Below are 20,181 nucleotides of genomic sequence, written 5' to 3'. Positions count from 1 at the left end.
TTCTTAAGCACACAACATATTTGAGAACCATGTAAAATTCATGTTGGTCCATTCCAGCATATTTTGTCATTCTCCACTTTGGAGTTGGATGCATCTTTTGGAAAAGTATATCAAAATATTCATGAAACGAAGTTAAGGAAAGAATTAGTGGAAAGATTCATGTAAAATATTCAGGAATAAAGTAAAGAAAAGAGAGGTAATTGGGGAATGAAGGATCTATCCAAAAAGTACATGAAAATATTTAGCAACTAATTGGAAAGGAATATGAAGCTTTCCCCCTTCTTTTATCCAAACCAAGAATCATGAAAAACAAGAATGTTTACGTACAATATAACAAACTTTATATCTTAAGATAGTGTATCCATTTCATGGACATAAACTGGCAGCTCCATACTGAGCTCATTGGTTGGCTGCTATTGCAGGAAATATTTCGAAAACGGAAGCTGATCTCTTATGTCATTGAGATTTCGATTCAAGAGTGGCAGAGATTGAATGTGAGGTTCGTCTTCTTCAAGTGGTATAATTTTGGCAAATGCTCCTTGTTCAAGATAATCCACCACTCTATTGGCAGCCTCCAGTCAGGTCACATAAGATTGGCGGATTCGGTATAACAGTTCACGTTCGTTTGCGCTTCGCGGCTTTACGTTAGTGGACCTACAGGTCCGGTTGGATAAGATCATTTTTGAAGTAATTGGTTGGATAAGATCATTTTTGAAGTAATTGAAATGATTTCAGATTTCCATTTTTTTTAATGTACCTGTGACCAGGAACCGTGGCAGCTTAGTATCCAATCTCCAGCCATGAACAAATTTGGAAATAATGTAGATCCTTGCATCATATATTTGTATGAACCTAGACACATTATATCTAGTGAAGGAGCCTTGATTGAGAAACAGGATGCCCAAGATTGAGTTAACAGTTTTCGCCAGATGGTGTGGGGAAAAAGTATGGAAAAAGTTAGCTAATGACAAAACTTTCTAATTGTTACCTGGAAAATAATGAGTCAGAATTTTTGGAAATCTTCCCATTTCTTTATCAATGACCATTGCATTTTCAAACTCCTTGACACATTTTGAGAGCCAAAACATGACTTTTTCAACAATTTTGTCATCCTTCAGAGGTAACAAGTCATTGGCATGATACTGCACTAAATATCAACCATTAATATCAGACGAACAGTCTACACTGTATTTTTAAGTTATCATGTTTGTTTACAAAGCAGATGTAAAGAAAACTGAGGTATAAAGAGGATAAGACCTAAGAAACAAGATTTCTTACAAAATCAGTTTCAATAACCGTCGATGTACTGCCTTTTAGTTCATCATAATAGATGCTTGAGTCAGAAAATGACCAAGCACGAGAACCATCGAACCCAGATGATACATTGCTCGCATATGGAGTGTTAACCTGTTCATTTGGATGTGTAGAAACTAGAAAGGATGAACAAAGTAAACTAACTGGTTTCAAATGTGAGCTAGAAAAAAATTTAATGTTTCTAGTGGCTATATGAAAAAAATAAAAAACTATTAAGCCCAGATACTTTCCTATCGAGCTGAATCTTCAGAGTAAGCAAATCTATGCTTTTCAAGTTCAGAATTTTCAGAAAGTCCTCTCTTGCTCATAATACCACACTAAAGTAAACATAACAGTGTGAAAAAAACAAATAGCACAACAATGAATATCACAAGCGTCACTCTAAACCCACAGATGACAGGCCCATGTCGAACCTCAGCATTGGTTTAGTACATGGTAAAATTTGCTATTTCAGTAGTAAAAGTATGAGCTGCCACAGAATCCAGAGAGTAAAATTTGGATATTAGCTATTTTAACCACAACTGAAAATAGACATCCAGTTATACACTCAAGTTTCTTCACAAAACTTAAAAGTAGCTCGAGTTTTCATTTCAAATTTGATGTAGGACAGAGATTTGACAGTCGGAAAATTTTGATTGGATTTACCTGCTGTGTATTATTTCCTGTAGAGTGGAGACTACAACAGCCAATATGAAGGCATCAGCCTTAAAACTCTCTCTCTCATAAATTAATTGAGAAATGCAACATGTTTCCTCATTAAGGACGATATCTATAACTTCTTAGCAATCCCATCAAAACAAACTCGGAAAGTAAAAGAAAATTGTCGACCGATCAAACCTAGTTAGCAAGAAGGAAATGATATAGCAATCCTAAATTTGCAGCTGCGCTATATTACTCTGCAGGTGCATACAGTCCAACGTGAATCAACGGAATAAAAACATCTTGATAAAGCCTTTTCAAGCATCCAAACTGTTTGAGCATCTCCCTTGCCTTAACTGAGCAGTTCAAGAACACAAACAAATTCATCAAATGTATTTACTTGACATAATCACAAGTTTCAATAAAAAGGAGTCCATGGAAAAGTCAAATCTCCTCACCAGGATCATATTTCCTCCAAGCAGCGTCTGTATTGTGAAAATCGATAGCTGCAAACGGAAGTTGTTAAAGGAAGAAAGGATTCTTAGATTTATGACGCGTTATTTCGAAAATCGGGTAAATTTGTGACTGAGCATACCAACGGTCATTAGAGGAAGGGATGTCAACCGATCAAAGAATGGCAGTCGAACGAAGTATAGCAGCAGGATAATTCAATTAGTGATAATAAGAATGTTGTTTTGTTTCAAATAGTCTAACTGCTCCAGGAGAGAGACACCTGAGTGTTGAATAATGTGCCAAATGGAGTTGGCAATTGCTGGACATCTTGAAATATAGGATATTCAACGTGAAGGAAAAAACCCGAGGAAGAGAATCCTTCAATATTTCAGTGGCAATTTTGGCCACATCAAACAAAGATACAGACAGCGACCAAAAGATTAGGAATTTATCCATAGATGTTAAAAGAGTCATGATTTAAAAAAAAAAAAAAGTGAAATAAGATTGAGCAAAACCCAATTAAGATTCCATTAGACGCGTAAGAAATACTGAAAGCTGCACAGCTTACCTCCAGTCCTCCTCCTGAATATTGTGCAGACTTTGTCCAGCTTGTAAAGGGTTTGATGCCAAGCTCATCCACAAGATTAAATATATTTTTACATGGATAATAGAACCCTAAAACCATAGAAGTGCTAAATTATAGGCGTTGAGGAAAAAACATGAATCTCCTGCATGACTAATTGTTGTTCGTGTGCACAAGTTGAATGGATTCTTAACAGATCATTTACTCCCACGTTTAAACTTGCATGCTGATTCAAGCACGGCATACTATGCTGATTCAAGCACGGCATACTATGCTGTTGCTCTTACGTTCAGTGAGAGATACAACTGGATTCCCTGCTCTGCAACAAAACCCACCTCTGAAACTGGCATTAGCAACACTCTTGGAAAAAAGCGGGGCCAAACCCTCCAGCAAGCAAACATCTTGGGATTATCTGTTCGTTGTGGCAGTGTTTTATTCTGCCAATCAATGGCAAAATATGCAGCGGTTCACAAAGGACATCCATAGGTTCCAAGGTATTTCATTACGAAGAGTGAAGTTCCCACTTCCCAGCCACAGATTTGGCATACAATAAGCCAACTTTAGGCATTATTCGGCCATCATCACACGGAGAAAGTGTTGGTTCTCGGGCTCCAGTTCTTTGATAGGCCTACTAATAGCCACACACATGCAAATTAATATTAATTGATAGAAGTACTGAGTAAAGATATCATTGAATAAATGGCTCTAGAAATTACTGCTATTTCAACAGATTAACAGAATCAGTCGTGAACTCTCATGTATATTTTAATAATCGATCTCGGTTACTGTTTCTCGCCATTCTTTTAATTGTGATCTTCATTGAGCCTATGAACCTACTGGACCACTGATTTTTACTTCTTCAATAAATAAAACATGTTGATTTAATATGGGTAAATATCGCTTGCATTTTGTTGAACCAAATGTGGGCATTCCAAGTGAAACATATTAAACTACTAGTTACTATACACACGCAATGTGTGTGTACAATCTTTTTTATTATTATTGATAGACTAAAGTTAAATTTAACAAATTATCAAAAGACTAAATTGATATTTGAATTTTTTAAATAAAAATAAAAATGTGTGTTGAAATTAAAACAAAAACAAAAAACAAAAATGTAATATTAATATCATATAATGGTAAAATTGGAAAAAAAAAGGTTGGTGTCCTATCTAGGTAATTATTATTATGTCCTCACACTTAATATAATAGTACATATATGTGAGAAAAAGATCAAAAAAATTGGACATGGAGCCTCGAGGGGATAAATTTGATAACAAATTTCAAAGTTCATTTATTCTTGATTTTGATGGTTTTATTATGTTTGATAAAAGTCATAATTTTTTTTAAAAAATGTCATATTTGGAGATTAATAAGTAATTACAATAAACATGATTTTATTATATAATATTTACATAATTATGATGTATACATACGAAGAATTACAAGCTTGCTTCCAAAACCGAGACATTAGTTCATTTCATCTCCCTCCCCCCTACACTATTCAACCATGAAAGCTCCCCAATAATCTTGATTGCTTCTACCATTAAACACCTTTCATTCTTCACACAGCCACGCACAGAAATGGTTACAGCTCTATCGGTCCGGCTAAATCACTCACTTCTGGGCCGCGGTTCGCACAGACCCAGACCCCCAACTCCTCTCCGGCCTCCCTCAACCCCGATAATCAAGGCGGTCGAGCCAGACCGCCGTGGTTCGTGGGGTACACGGTTGACCCGGCGCATGCTAGCTTTGCCGATCCAAGCTGGCTCACGAGCTGACGATTCGGCGTCTTTCGAGATGTCAGTGGAGAATGCCCTCAAACTCCTCGGTGTTCCAGAGGAAGCTTCGTTTGAGGATATTCTTCGAGCCAAGAATTCACTTGTTGCCGCTTGTAAAGATGACCAGCAAGCAATTTCTCAGGTCTGTTGAAATTTCTTGTACATTTTTTTGGGGGGTCTTTAATATTTGCTAATAGCGATTACTCAAGTTTTTGTGGAAACTGAGTTGTGGGGTTTGCTTATTACATTGCTTGTAGTGTTTATATTTGCATTTCTTAGTTTGAGAATTACGGGTTTCTGCTCAAGTTTGTGGCTTTATATATTTATGTGAAAATCTGTAGTTTTGGTGTATATCAGTGTGTGGCTTGGATTGTAAGCTTGCATCTGGTAGGTTTACGAATTTGAGAAACTGAGTAGAACAAGAGGTCTTTATTTTTCATGTGATTTACTGGATTTTTTGCTTATCTTGGTTTTAATTAGACATTGAATAAAATTCTTCAGTTGTGTACAAGGATTGTCACCTAATTTTGTATGAGACACCAAATTAGAATCAAATATCAAGTGCTTCAACTGAAGAGGGAGGGTGGGCTGCATGGAGGTGACCCCTTTCACGCACGTTAAAGTTATTATTTTGTCACTTCTACATTTTTTTAAAAACTTATATTATTTGTTTTTACCCCTATGAATAACTAAGCTACATTTGATCCAATAACTAAGCTACATTCCAGTCAATTGAGCAGAAGAGAAAACAGCTTTACTTGAAAATTGGTGTGCACTGCCCATTTTTCCTAAAATGTGGAAAAATGAAGATGAATTTGAGCTTTGAAAATCGATATGCTGAGGGCACACGGAACTGTAGGTAGCAAACAACCATTCTGTTCATTCTAAAGAAACCAGACGATCTAGAGTCTGCTAATCCACAATCGCGAAATGTACTCATTTGGGAATAGAAGATAAGAAAAAACACATGAGATAATGTGTCCATACTGCATGCCCATGTGAATGCACTCATTTGGTGAAATACACAAGTTGAAGCACTTAGTTGTTGGACTATCACAAGCTTCCACGTAAGAGATGCATAGCATCTGGAGTTGTAGACCAGTTAACTTCTACCCTTTTTAAATGTATATCCTGCCGTATATGTCAGGATTTTACATAGAGTTATTTTATTCTTGCCAATACATGGTTTAATATGGCTTATCACCATACAGGTAGAGGCTGCATATGACATGCTGCTGATGCAAAGCTTATCACAAAGGAGAGCGGGGAAAGTTGTGAATAGCAACATTCGTTATGCTGATGTTAAACCTGTAAATGCTCCTAAAATGGATTCAATGCCTAAATGGCTACGGAGTACTGTAAAAAGTTCACCTCTTTCGATTGAAGCACCATCAACCAGTGAGTTGGGTGTGCAAGCCGGAGTTTATGGGGTTTTAATGGTCTTGACATATGTAAATGGAGTTTCAGCATCTTCAACGACGCCATATGCAGTGGCTGATGTGCCTGGCCTGATCTTAGCAACTAGTTTTGGGACATCCTTGTATTTCATGACCAAGAAAAATATAAAGTTGGGTAAGAAAAAATTATGATATTTTTTATTAGCAGTGTTTGATGCTATTTCTGGTTAAGCCCTTTTAAATTAACTATACTAGGTTGATTTAGATTATTGGTTTTGCAATTTTTGGATGTCAATTTTTATATGATTGTCTATAACAGTACTACTTTGGGCAAAGGTTTGATGTGTTTCTGCTCGGGAGCTCTTTTACCTATTTGCAGTTTATTCAAGTTCTTGGTTTTGCAATTCTCTGCACATTGAGGAAAAACCTATTTTTATATGATTGTCTGTGGTAGCTCTTGTCAGACTTTACAGGTTTAGAAACTATTAAGCAGGCTGTTTGCCAGTATGACCATTTCACTTTCTTCAAAGAACATACTGCTCTTAAAATTCTTGATTTATGTTGAGTAAGTGGAGATGGATGGATACATGTAACAAGCAAGGATACTAAAGCTCATTTCAGGGGAATCAGAAAAAATAACTCTAAGCTAGTCGGTACAGGTGTGCCTGTAGGCTGTAGTAGTTCTAGGTGAAAGGACTTGTGAAGAACGTCGAGGAATCTTTTTACTTGCTAGTGTAGATCATATCTTGTCTCCTTGATTTCTTTTTATGTTTCCTTTTCATTCACAGAAACTTGCGGGGGAACTATAAGCAATGTATTTTGCTCCTTAGGTGAAAGAGAGACATGAAAGATTGTTGACCCATTCTTAACTTATGTGTTAGTTATTCTTGGCCTTGGGAACATTAAGTTCGAGGTCTACAAATGGATGAAGTTAAAAACTTGAAACACTCCGCCCAATGAGCACATAAACAACACTGAATTTACTGATACTACCAATTTTTTTTATCTGCCTCGTGTCGTTCTTAAACACATATTCCATAAATATGCCATTGTTTTCGTTGGATCTTGTGTTATATGTAACAAGTCTTGTTGTGCTACGAATGTGATTTTGTGTTGTGTGGCTTGATGAGATTCTCTAGGTGGCTTCCTGATACGACTCTTAGAAGTTAGGATATATAGGCTTCATTCCGATTCCGGTTTTACCCCTTCTTACAATATTCCATCACAATATAACTTTTTTTAAATAGTAGATATATAGTGAATAGAGCGTGTGCGCATACATAATTTATGTAATTGGCCACAATGTTTTACATGCTCTGTATCAGACCAGAACTATATTAATCTCTGTCAATTTAGTACACAATTACCACCCTCTTACATAGGTGGTAATATATTGAGAGAAATATGGCAAGAAATCTACCCTAGAACTAAATTACAATAATGAAAAAAAAAAGATAAAAATCGCGTCTTAATTGTAATTATATCAAATCTGGTTTTAGGATTTAATAATTGAATGTTAACATGAATAATTTTAACATGAATAATGTCTATACAGGGAAGGCAACAGTGATTACTATTGGAGGTCTTGTGGCTGGTGCGGTAGTGGGTTCAGCAGTTGAGAGTTGGTTGCAAGTCGATATCGTCCCGTTTATGGGCTTACACTCTCCCGTTACCGTTATGAGTGAATTCATACTCTTCTCACAGCTTTTGGTCTCCTTATACTTGAGATAGGATGACACACAAATTGATGACATATACCATGTATGGGCGTATGCTATCATGCTATGGTTGTGCGTGTGCATGTAATTCCTAGCAAAAGCCAATCCATGCTTTCATTTGTCCATTGTAATTGTACAAACAATGTGGTAGAGTGTATATTAGTGAATATATATGCTTCCATCTATATCTCGACAGCAGTTTTTTGTTTCTTCTGGATTAATCTCGAAAATAGTCATCTTTATTATACTCAGTTGGATGGCACCTGAGCTGTCATTATATTTTTCATGTATTTTGGACACAGACGGCATCGTAGTTTCCTTTGTTGACTTGCTAGTTAAATGGAAAAAAATTGGAAATTTGCCATTCTTGTCTGCAAATAATGATTCGGGTGGCGAGAACTTATAACAGTCTTGCCAAATATGTGCAGTTTTCTAAAAATTGACTTGGGCTGTCGGCACCACCGAAAAAGTACTAGCCTAGGTGGCTAGGCGGACTTAGGTAGCCCTTGCGGACGAAAATTACTTTATTGTTTTTTTTGGGTTTTTATTTATTTTTATTTTTAAATTTTTTTTTATTTTTAATTTTAATAGAGTCCAATTAAAAAAAAAAGAGAAGTAATTTTTTTTTATCGACGTTAAATCAAAGTCCCACAAGAAATATCATTGTTGGCTTGCCCTAACTTGGTCTTATTTTATTGATATTGTGGAATCCGTCTAGCAGTGCCTAGACTCCGCCTAAGAGGGGTAAGCTTTGATTTGATGTTCGACTAATGTCTAGCGAATTTTAGAACCTTAGAATACATGAAAGTGTTGAAGGATGGTTTAAAATTTTCCAGAATATTACTTAATTTATGGAGACTGATTCTTCTCATATAATTACGGGAAATCAATCAAGTCATCATGATGATAACTCCTCAAGCTGTTTACCCGTTCAAGGCACAAGCATCACCAGTTTTCAAAAGAAAGTAATTTGAGTCACGAACTCAAACCATTGAGAGTCATCGACTAGATCTAACAGGAAAGAAGCAAACCTGAAGCTGCATTGCTAAATTACGATCATCCAAACCACAATTTATGAGTAGCTATTGACTTTCCAATGCCAGCTGTATTCCTTGATCTTAGTAGCTTAAACTTATCTCAAAATAAGAGTCAATAAGGCCGTTCAGCCTCAGGCTTCACAAGTGTCTACAAGGGATAAAAAGATAGAAAGAAAATACAGGAGAATGGTATAGGGATATAGAAGACAAATGCAGACTACAAGTCTGCTCCAAAACACAAACTACAGTGAATGTCACCTTAAGGTTGGGTGTCTTTCCTGTTTCTCTTTGGCACCAAAATGATAGGGAGTTTTAGTCTTCAATTTAAAATTACAGAGCATATAAAAGAATTCAAGGCTCTGCCACTCCCCTGGCTGTTAGTTACCTCCCCTTATTCACATAGCATCAGAAACAGTTGACAGTCAGGTAGAGCCAGTTTCCGTGGGCACAGTTAATGGTGAAAGGGTGTTGGGAGGAAGATTGATGCCCCCTCCTTGGATGGATATTTTAGGAGTCCTGAAGGAACTTGCCCGGCACACCAGATTTGAGTCGAGAAATAACACCACAACTGTGATGTCATCGTGGAAATGACGACGCACCCCGCGATCAATTTTTTTCAGGTCCGAGTACCTCATCTCCCTCTTCTTTGCGGCCTCTTGCAATGCCGTTTTCACTAATCTTCTTGCAATGCCCTGCACAATCGAGGTACAGAAGATTTGATAATTTTCTTGTCACTGGAATTTTATGAAAGGGTATAAAACTAAATACATGATCCCCTTTTATTGTCAGCACGTAAGACACTTTTTGTTTCCCTTTGTCCTACACAGCCTCTAATTCATATTTGCCACGTAAAGTCACATCATTAGTCTTTTTCGTACATTGGCCTACACACATTATCAAACACCATTTATAGTTATTCGATCAATCATGCCAAGAAACTTGTTATCAATAACCGCAGCCACAGTTGGCCAGTGATCGGAACCAACGAGGACCAAAACTAAGATTCTAGGAGTCGCTATTCTTTTCAAGTTATGACTGATGCTTGTGTATAACCTAGCTCTCATAAATTTATGAAAGAACGGAAGGGAAACAAGAGAAGACAGCACTCAGATGTCCATGTATTAATTTCAATATGAGTAAGTATTTGGTGCACTATGTTACAGTCCAAACAAGAAAGGTAAAATCGTCTCCGTGGGTTAGACATCTTACATTGTGTGGATGATTTTGGACCAGATCAACGGCTTCTTGGTTGGTAAGATGCTCCCAAAGGCCATCTGAGGCAAATATGATGAACTGATCATGAGGCAGCAACTGTTGCACAGTAATTGCTGGTTCTGCGCTTAAAATTGGTCTTTTAAAAGGTTCGCGGAGACGAAATTTTGCATACAACGGCTCCCTGTTATATTCAGCCTTTTTCAAATACACGTCTCCGATAGATCTTGAGATCTGTAAATTACACATTCAGTCCAACTAAACACTGACCAAGGTCAAAAGCAACATTAGCAAACCTAAGATAAGAAATTGCATGCCCTGTGTAGAGGACAAACATGTAGAATAAATATTTAGAGATGATTTGCTGACTTAAACGCAAATCCCACAATATATAAAAATAAAAAAAATGGTAAGAATAAATTTTGCAGGATTTCACAAAAAAGAAGACGAATTAGTGAAAAACTGTCCAAATTTTTTGTCTTAATGGATGCGTCTCTATTCATTCAATAGAGATGGATACCAACATCTTTTTAGATGCTAATAGTTTCAGCCATAGCCAAGTAGTTCCAGGTTCGAACTGAGGAAGAGCCGACAAATTGAAGATGTTTATGCATATGAAAATGTTTTATCATTTTGCACTGATCATTATGAAAAAATAAGGAGAACAAATTCTGACAGCCCTTTGCGTATAGGGAGGAACAGTATAAAAAGCAAATGTGGTCCCAAACCATTTCTACACAATAAAAATGTACCAACGGGAATTTAATTAAGATTTTCCCACTTCAAGGAAACAGTCGTTCCCATCGTGAATTGATAGCCAACGGAAAAAGACAGCAGCAGTGAATAAATGTTTGCAGCAAAATGTGGCCAAATGAACCAACCTGTATGAGACCTTTCACACGCCATACGTTATGTCTTAGAACAACAATTTGTGGGTCATCAGGGTGTAGGGATTGAAGCTCCTTTCTCACAGACTCATAACTCGCGTTGTGCTCCATCGAGAGTTGAATGGCGAGGACTTCCCCTGTAGCCTTAACAAGTCTCCCCAAAACAGCCCGAGAATCACCAAGACTGGCAATATAAAGAGTTTCACTGCATATGATTCCAACAAGACAGCAGGAGCCCACCGCTGCTATCTGGGGTCTCACGGGCCACTGCCTGCTGACGACTGAGAAAAAGCCATCTTCCGTGGCTTCAAATGCTTTCCTAATAACCTCTGCTGACATGGTTTGATGTTCTGCAGTGAACCCTGAAAAAATCGATACATACGATAGATAAAATTTAGTTTCTCGACGTCACCACTGATCCGATTTCTTAATTGAACAATAATCACAGGACTTACTCTTCAGATGTTGGAAGAGGTGCTCGTTGATGAACCTAGAAGTCTCAGGACCGCCATGTCCATCATAAATTCCCACAAAAGTACCATATGGCCCTGATTCATTCGAGCTGAGACAACCAGATTCAAGTTGGCTCTGATCCTCAAGTAAATTATTTGCTTGAACTACAGCCATCGAAAAATCTCCGCAAGAATGCTGCCCCAAGTCCTTATACCACAGAAGTCCATCTTGTCGACCACCGGAATCTGAACTTATGTGAGCATATCGATCAGCCTTGGGCCGAAAACAGGCCCTCAATAATTTTAACAACCCAGAAAACATCCCTCATCTCATCTGAACCACCATCGAATTATCAGCATCCGATAAGCACCGAGGCTAACTTTTTTCCTGAGGTTAAACTCGATTGCATAACCATAAATCAATCCCTCACCTACAAGCACCGAGTACGAGCACTTAGAGGCCAGCATAACACAAAACAATCAGATTTAAGATATGAACGAACAGCAACAATCCAACAAAATGAAAAGTAATATATACGCATTATGATCACCTAATATACGCCCGATTCTGGTAAGTTGCCACAAGGAAACTAATAAAAGTATAAAATGACCTTCCAATTAGACACAGATCTTATAATAATAACCCAAAAGACCCAGGAGCCTACCTGAGGAGGGGAAGGTTCGGGGGAAAAATAACCAAAAAGTAGTTAAAATTAACTAATTTCTCGAAACATTTTTGGTCAGCTGGTTGAAATTCTAGAAGCTTCAACTTCCAAAAAGCATAGGGAGAAAAACAATGTCTTGAAATCCTTTAAGCAGCCAACAGTATCAACTATATTTACAACTCTTTTTTGAATAGAACAATACACAAAATTAAGGTATGCAAAAGAAGTTACCTTTACAGTTGAATAGGAAAAAGGATCTGAAAGTGAAAGAGGAATTAGATCCTTAGATCCATCGAATCAAAGGGAAAAGGAAGAAACTGAAGTGGGTTTTTTGTTTGTAGTTCTCTTTTTCAAGCAGAGCAAGATTTGTTGCTGCGAAGTGGCGATGAAATAGTAAAAAAATTCAAAAAAGAAGAAACCCAAAAGATTTATAGGGGGAGGGGAAGCAGAGTACTTGTAGAATTGAGTGCTTTGATTGAGGCAAGTGAAAGTGTGTTCTTTCTCAATAGACAAACCCCATTAAAGTTCCACAATGGAATAGGTTCCAGGCTTCCAGCCAGCGAAGCAGAGGTCCGGCTCTGGGCTCCACGCATACAATTTTAGATAGAGAAAATTCTAGAGATAAAAACTGAATAAACATCTTTAAAACGGGTTTTACATTTAAAAAAAATTATATTTAGATAAAAAAAAAATTAAAAAAAATTATGGGTTATTATAGAAAATTTAAAAACTAGGGGTCATATTTATCCATCAACTTCACATATAAAATTAGAAATGATTTGTATATCTATACATACAGTATCATGTTTGGTTCGTAAGATGAACCGATAAAACACACACACACACACACACACATATATATATATATATATATAATAGAATGATGTATAAATCTAATTATTCGTAAATTTTGAGTCAAACGTCATATTAAATAAAGGCGACTAATATATATGTAGTTCATATAAAAAAAAAAGAAAAAAGAAAAACATTTGCAAAAGCATAATGTTTGTCACATCTTGTGTAAAAAAACGTGTTATTTTGATGAACGGTCAAATCGACCAACAATTAAGTTAATGTTCTGACTTCCGGTGGCCTTCCGTTCTGTCGTCATCGAGTAAACTATAAATCGAATAATAATACTAATTACAAAAATAGTTATCAAGATATTATCTTCAAAGTTTAGGTTTGAAAAACACTAAGAGACGAGATGGAAGGAAAGAAACATGCCGTGGATGTTTTGTTTTTATTTTGATTATTTATGTTATCAAATTTTACTCTTAATTTTTTTTTTTTACCATTTTAATCATTTTTCATCGAGATTGCTAATATGATATTATACATGTCATCGTCACATTGATATCATATCAGAGATAACGTACTAAAACTAAAATTTGACAACATATATGACAAAAACATAAAAAATAAATAAACATACAAGACCAGAAATACAATTTTCTCGCTTCTTTGCGTTATGTTTTGGCGGAGATTTTTTTGGTCAACATTAATCGGATAGAATCAATTGAACTTTATAAATGATTAAAACAGGGGGTACTTGACTTTATAAATGAAAAATTCGTGCTCTAAAAAATTATTGATCTACAAATTGCACAAGAAAAGTCCAATAGCTATTTCAAACCATTTTGAATTAACCTAGCGGTGGACAATCAGTTTTACAGACCAGATCTTGGAGTTGGATCGTGAAGAACGAAAGTGGGTAATGGGAGAGTGAAGGAAGAACCACCCTAGCAGTGAACAAGGAGAGAATCATTGGAAGAAACAATGAAACACACATCCTGGGGTGAGCATTCGGGTAACCGAACCGAAACGAACCGAAATATTTAGTCATAACCGAACCAACCGAATTAATTTTCATAACCGATGAAAATCGAACCGAATTAAAATCGGTTACCGATTAGTTTTAAAAAAAAAATTTTGTGCATATATAGATTAAAAACATAAAAATTAAAATATATATAAAAATTGATATGGTTGATTTTAAAATTAAGGGTGGATTAGAATTAGGGTTGATTTTAAAATTAAAATTTAAAAAATATATAAAAATTGATTTAAAAAAATTATTAAATAATAATATTTATTATATCGGTTAATTCGGTTAACCGATTTCAAAATTTTCAAAACCGTAACCGAACTGAATTAACCGATATAACCGAATTTTTTTAATTGAAAATCGAATTTCCGAAATAACCGAACCGAATTTCCAAATTGGATCGGTTCGGTCGGTTAATTCGGTTTAATCGAAATCTTGCTCACCCCTGCTGACACAACTGAATATCGTTCAAACAAATTGCAAACTCTGTGAAAAAATTCAGTGTTTTAATTTCAAGCATTTTTCAAATTTTCTCCCAGATTCTAGCGATTTTCATCTTTTTATTTTAGTTTCAAGAGTTTTCATCAATTTTCTTATACTTCCACGTTTTGTAAATTCCTACATTTTATTGTGTAGATAAAAAATATGGCGAGAATTTATTTCTTCAATTTCTATATAAGTTTCTTTCGTTTTTAGCGTTATATATTTTTTTTTAAAGATTAAAACCAACAATCAATTTTATTTTTATTTGATTTGTAGAAGTTAAATTTTTTACGTCTCTATACAAGTTGGTACGTGTAATACGTACTGAATTCATTTCTCTAATATGCTAAGTTGTTGACATTTTCAATTGAATCGGAATCTAAGTCTCATAAAATATCTTTTTTAAAAGTGGGCTGTGTTCTTATTTATTCGTCTAACACAATTTTTCAACCCTTTGATGATATATCAATGACTCTCTAGGCTTGCCGATACTTTAGGATTAATCAGCCGACTCGTTCTTGAATGACGTATGCAAAAGACTAGTCGTTGTGAAACTAATAGAAAACTTTATGTGACAAGTTCGCTCGAGAAAATATCTATATAAGAATTTGTTAATTGTCTCATGTCGGTAGGATAAATAACATGAGAATTGCATATATGAATTTGGACAATCATCCTCTCTCGAGCTAGCTTTTGGGGTTGAGTTAGGTAAGTTCTAATCTTAACATTATATCAGAACTCTGGTTCCACCGTTATGTGTTGGACTGCCTATAGTTAGACCACCTGTTCTGCCCACAGTTTAGTCATTTGTAGACTTCATGCTCCAGATATTTATTCCTGGACGTGAGGGGGTGTGTAAGTTGTCTTAATTAAATCGGTTGGGTAAATAACCTAGAGTTGCATATATGGACTTGGACAATCCTCCCCCCTCGAGCTAGCTTTTGGGGTTGAGTTATGTTCAAGTTCCAATCTTAACTTAATTGAACTGGTAATCATTGATCAAAAGTTCACTTACTCTGTCAATTCGGATACACTAAAGAGCCACTTGTCAGGATATTTGTGTCTATTTAATTAAATACTCATGTTGGAATCACCTCAACTATTTGATATCTCAGCCGGCCACCATTTTTGTGCCACTTCCATTTGTTGGCAATATATGCAAACTAGTTATTTAATCATCCAAAAAACTTTTGTTACTTTTGTGATAATCCAACAATTGGCTTTGTAAGATTTGAACCAGTACTAGCTATTAAATGTTTTCTTAAATATCATTATCAAGTGTAAATGTCAAAAAAAATTAATATCCGAATCGTTTGGTAATGAAGATGTCTATGTTTCCATGGATTTTGCTATGATTTAGTTTTCCAGTTCAGTAGCTTTTTACTATTCACGTTGTGTGGAATATGGGAAGATAAATGTAACCATCAAATATGAACTTCAAATCATAGGACCCTCGGATTTCATTGTATACCTAAAAATTAGGTTGCCCAAAAAAAAATTTAGAAATAATTGTTTTTTAATTTTTTGAAATCAGTGTGAATTACTCTGAATTATTCAAAACCATTGCGCCATGCCATTGTCCTAATAAAAAGACGAGATATCGAGTTCGAGACGCAAAATCATTGCTCACTCATAAAGAATGAATTCAATCTATTCTTAGCAATTGATAATACAGTGCCCACAATTATTGAGCCGACCAGCCTTTTTATATTCTAGGTAATATTGATCATGGTTCTTTTTCATATGTTGGAACACAACTGAGGTTTTCACTGTTGGTTTATATAGGATGTTTGCGATAACAATCTCATTTAAAAATAAAAAAAAGTATTGATGAACCCATATGTTGTTTTGAATTTAGATGTACTCATAAATATTTTCTTAAAAAAACCCGAAGTTTTCCTCCTGATATAACATATAATCACCCATTGATAAGTTAACTAATCAACGTGGAAAAAAGAAAATTAGTACGAGTTCATTTGATGTAATAAAAAATATGGTGAAAACTTGTGTGAGACGGTCTCACGGATCGTATTTTGTGAGACGGATCTTTTATTTGGGTCATCAATGAAAAAATATTATTTTTTATGCTAAGAGTATTACTTTTTATTGTGAATATCAGTAGGGTTGACCCGTCTCACAGATAAAGATTCGTGAGACCGTCTCACAAGAGATATACTCATACAAAATATATATATTGAGTTTAATTTGTTACAGAAGTCTAAAGATTAATTTTTTTTAAAAAAAAAATTCCTTTCCATCAATTGCATTGACCAAACACAGTGGAAGAAAAAAGTAGCGTTTTCTGTCGCCCTAATCTATATATAATTACGAATGCGTATGAAGTTATTTTCTGGGGGTGGACGTTACATGCAATGAATTCAAACAAATTCATAAACAAGTACTGATTATAATAGCAAGATCTTTAATTATAAGTCGGGATCAAAAGAAAGGTGCGACTATATCAGTAAGTTTACGCTCAAGAAAATATTCACGTTAACATCTCAGAAGAATATAATATAAAAAATTTCTCGAGACTCAGAAAAATATGTGAGAAGACATCCGATGTGATATTTAACAAGATGGTCACATAAACATCTTATAGCATCCATGAGATGTGAAACGAGAGGTATTAATTATTAATTAATTTGTGGGTTATTGTTTTTAATGTTCAAACTTGGAATTTCGGAGGAAAATATTAAATTCGATGGTTACTTTAAGCATCGAGTTGATATGTAGCCTTGAAATTAATTAAACCTATATATACTCGAATTCTTGATGTAATCTACTTAGATTTTGTTTATTTTTCCAAATTTCAACTATATTAATGACAATACGACTATAGTGTTGGAATTTGAAAAATTCCTCCTTGACCTTTAGTTAACTTCCCAATCATTTAATATTCTACATCCCAAAATTTTATATTTCGTTTTTTATTTCTATATTTGAAATAATAGAGTGACCATAAATTTTTATGGAGAGTAGATCTATTGTGAGACGGTCTCACGAATCTTTATCTGTGAGACAGGTCAATCTTACCGATGTTCACAATAAAAAGAGTAATATTTTTTTTATGGATGACCCAAATAAGAGATCCGTCTCACAAAATACGATCCGTGAGACCGTCTCACAAAATACGATCTGTGAGACCGTCTCACACAAGTTTTTGCCTTCTATGGAATATCGTTTTTTATATTAAAAAAATTGATTATATTTTATATTGCGGATATGAGATAGATACTCAATTAATAATTATTAAAATATGTAGCCACTTTATATTATGAGTAGTCAAATAATATTTAATTAATTAAATGGAACTTATCCAATGTGAAATAGAATATATGATTTTGCAATTAGAGCACTAATTACACCATTTCTCATATTAATTAAACATTGAATTTGAAGCATCAACAAGTCCTGCATGATTAATGCAAGTTTGTGTGTGGAATCTGGTACACCGTACACGCGGATCACTTTTGTGGGCCAATCTGTATCTTGTCCATTTGATTTCCAAAGGCCCAATTTACTCAAGCCCTCTTACCATGAGCCCAACACGCTTACATTCATAAAGTATACCCCCAAAAATGTTTTAGATACGCATAGCTAGTTATTATCTATCTGTTGAATATGGTGAAAATTTCATATAAAAAGTTAGTTTCGAGCTTATGGCAAAGTTCGACCGCGCGGGCTTCTGCCGGTTCTGATATATATCTTTATGTCGGATCCAATGACTCCAATTTAGGTAGTGGTGTGCAATCGGTCTGAACCGAACCGACTGAACCGAACCTTTCGAAAACCGAACCGACCGAATTTTGAAAAGAAAACCGAGAAAACCGAACCGATAAAAACCGAAATAATCGATTTTTTTTTATTAAATAAACTTTTTAAACATATTTACACAAAACTACAACTGAATTTAATACATGATTCAAATATACAGAGATAATCAATTCACCTAGCCTAAGTTTGAGTTTCCAACTTTCCGTCATGTAAAAAGCCCAGTAGAAATAAAAATGCATCCTATCCAAATTTGAGGCCCATCATATATATTATATATATATGTATATATATTCGGTTTTATCAGTCTAACCGATTTTTTCCCAAGAAAACCGAACCGAACCGAATAAACCGAATTTCTAAACCGAATAACCCGATTAAGCCGATTAAACCGAACCGAATTTCTAAATTTTTTCGGTTTTCTCGGTTTGACCGATATTTTGCTTACCCCTAAATTCAGGTATATCATTTGCGTAAGATTCGAATTAACCTATCTCAAATATATATATGCATGTTTATTTTTCACAAAGATTAAAGAATTCATTGGAAATATAAATTATACACAAAAATTTCAATTTTAGATTTTTTTAACTAGTGTTTATACGAGTGATTAGTTATCTTTTCAATAATTGGTTAATTATATGACTCCAAATTCAAATTAAATAGGAGTATATTAAAAAAGTTAATCTACATATTTAAGATTTTTGTGGGGGGGCGGGGGGTGTTTGTTGTTTGAAGTGATATTTATAATTGAAGCGAGAGAGTATGCGAAAGTGAAATGACTCAAGATTCACGCATTGAGAGGACAGCCCTCGTGAAAGTCAGCACACACACAGGCAGTTTGCCAGCGCGTATCACATGAACATTGGTAAACACTCCCACTCGGCCTGTGCGCAGTTTCCCCCAATTCCTCCCCTTTCATTTTGCTTTCTTCGTTCTTTGGACTTTAGTCAAAAGTAGGCAAGCAATTCGCCCCCCACCAAAATTTTTCAGAGAATATGTCAGCTTTTACATTAGAAATATTAGAAAAATCGTACTTGGGTTTTATTTTTTTTTACAACTTTAGTATTTTTTTCGATGTGCATGGAAGTGGCTCTGAGGTTCATCGACTAAAACTGAAATTTGATGAGATAGAAGACCAAAATTGTAATGAAAAAATATAATATTTGGTATAATTATATAAGCTCGCTCTCTATTTAGCTCAGAGAATTTGTAATTTAATATAATGATCGACATAAAAGCCTAAAATGGTAAATAGATAATTTGATTTCTATGTAAACTAAAGAAATCCGCTCATTTCGCTTTTCTTAACGTATTTTTAGATATTTTCTTAAAAACCTTATAAGTTTGAACTAAATTAAACTTTCTAGACCTCATTTTAATGGGACGCAATTAAAAAACTAAGTTTTCCATATCCGAATGGAAGACCTCCTTTACGTTCTGAGTAAACTCAAAAAGTCATTGTCCGAATTGACGGTTTTTTTCCAATGGAAGATAGATCGCTCTATACGATTTTGATTTCGGCTCATGATTGTTATGATTATGGTTTATATATGGTTCGAATTGATTTTGATTAAAATAATTTCCGTCAAATTATAATGATTGAGAAAAAACATGTAGTAAGATAATCAAACTAATTAATATAATAATTATTATATTATTATAGTTTTTGGAGTTTATATAAAAATAAAAAAACAAAAGTAGGCTCGAAATAATTTGTTCATGTGGTCTAATTAATGATGTGAGTATATCTTATACCCCAAAAGTAAAGTCGAGATTAATTCATGTTTGAAGTCATCAGCTAGCTTCGCATAATTCCATTCTCGATCGATTTTTGACATAAGGGATTTGTTTGTATCAAGAAGTCCATTTCCAAAAGATGTTCATTTCTGAATCGTGAAATACGAAATAAGATTTCATTTTGTTCTAATCTGTTTTTGAGAAAATTTATAGATAAG

At 34.8% G+C, this 20,181-nt stretch overlaps 2 protein-coding genes and 1 long non-coding RNA gene across 5 annotated transcripts; 1 reads left to right on the top strand and 2 right to left on the bottom strand.

The window, feature by feature from the left end:
• Window positions 1-279: 279 nt before the first annotated feature.
• Window positions 280-4,299, bottom strand: LOC140962478 (uncharacterized). Of its 2 annotated transcripts, XR_012172553.1 has the most exons (8): window positions 4,205-4,299; window positions 3,325-3,942; window positions 2,549-3,081; window positions 2,412-2,459; window positions 2,152-2,309; window positions 989-1,407; window positions 758-852; window positions 280-654 (listed from the first exon to the last, which is right to left on the bottom strand). It is a non-coding gene; the product is annotated as an uncharacterized lncRNA (long non-coding RNA). The 2 variants fall into 2 exon arrangements; XR_012172552.1 differs by lacking the exons at window positions 2,152-2,309; window positions 2,412-2,459; window positions 2,549-3,081; window positions 3,325-3,942; window positions 4,205-4,299 and having other exon boundaries at window positions 989-2,136.
• Window positions 4,300-4,442: 143 nt separating this feature from the next.
• Window positions 4,443-8,206, top strand: LOC140962285 (protein CHAPERONE-LIKE PROTEIN OF POR1, chloroplastic-like). The gene is made up of 3 exons (XM_073421144.1): window positions 4,443-4,912; window positions 5,982-6,342; window positions 7,723-8,206. The coding sequence occupies exons 1-3, from the start codon at window positions 4,574-4,576 to the stop codon at window positions 7,896-7,898; spliced, it is 876 nt and encodes a 291-aa protein (XP_073277245.1). The 5' UTR covers window positions 4,443-4,573; the 3' UTR covers window positions 7,899-8,206.
• An 863-nt stretch (window positions 8,207-9,069) lies between these two features.
• Window positions 9,070-12,695, bottom strand: LOC140962996 (probable protein phosphatase 2C 60). Of its 2 annotated transcripts, none has more exons than XM_073422176.1 (5): window positions 12,370-12,695; window positions 11,477-11,904; window positions 11,016-11,383; window positions 10,132-10,368; window positions 9,070-9,614 (listed from the first exon to the last, which is right to left on the bottom strand). In XM_073422176.1, the coding sequence occupies exons 2-5, from the start codon at window positions 11,793-11,795 to the stop codon at window positions 9,345-9,347; spliced, it is 1,194 nt and encodes a 397-aa protein (XP_073278277.1). In that variant the 5' UTR covers window positions 11,796-11,904; window positions 12,370-12,695; the 3' UTR covers window positions 9,070-9,344. The 2 variants fall into 2 exon arrangements, with proteins under 2 accessions (XP_073278277.1, XP_073278278.1); XM_073422177.1 differs by lacking the exon at window positions 12,370-12,695 and adding an exon at window positions 12,025-12,047.
• Between the last annotated feature and the right edge of the window lie 7,486 nt (window positions 12,696-20,181).

This window comes from Primulina huaijiensis, chromosome 17 (genome assembly GCF_012295235.1).
Source record: "Primulina huaijiensis isolate GDHJ02 chromosome 17, ASM1229523v2, whole genome shotgun sequence".
Lineage (NCBI taxonomy): Eukaryota > Viridiplantae > Streptophyta > Magnoliopsida > Lamiales > Gesneriaceae > Primulina > Primulina huaijiensis.
The sequence above is the reverse complement of the archived record's forward strand: the minus strand, read 5'-3'. Positions and strand labels throughout refer to the sequence as shown.

Excerpts from the sequence above, each read along its gene's own strand:
- LOC140962996 (XM_073422176.1), bottom strand. The coding sequence starts at position 11,795 with ATGTTTTCTGGGTTGTTAAAATTATTGAGGGCCTGTTTTCGGCCCAAG. Across the intron at positions 11,384-11,476 it reads CCTCTTCCAACATCTGAAGA|GGTTCACTGCAGAACATCAA; the intron begins GTAAGTCCTGTG and ends CGATTTTTTCAG. Across the intron at positions 10,369-11,015 it reads GTGTGAAAGGTCTCATACAG|ATCTCAAGATCTATCGGAGA; the intron begins GTTGGTTCATTT and ends TGTAATTTACAG.
- LOC140962285 (XM_073421144.1), top strand. The coding sequence starts at position 4,574 with ATGGTTACAGCTCTATCGGTCCGGCTAAATCACTCACTTCTGGGCCGC. Across the intron at positions 4,913-5,981 it reads ACCAGCAAGCAATTTCTCAG|GTAGAGGCTGCATATGACAT; the intron begins GTCTGTTGAAAT and ends ATCACCATACAG. Across the intron at positions 6,343-7,722 it reads CAAGAAAAATATAAAGTTGG|GGAAGGCAACAGTGATTACT; the intron begins GTAAGAAAAAAT and ends ATGTCTATACAG.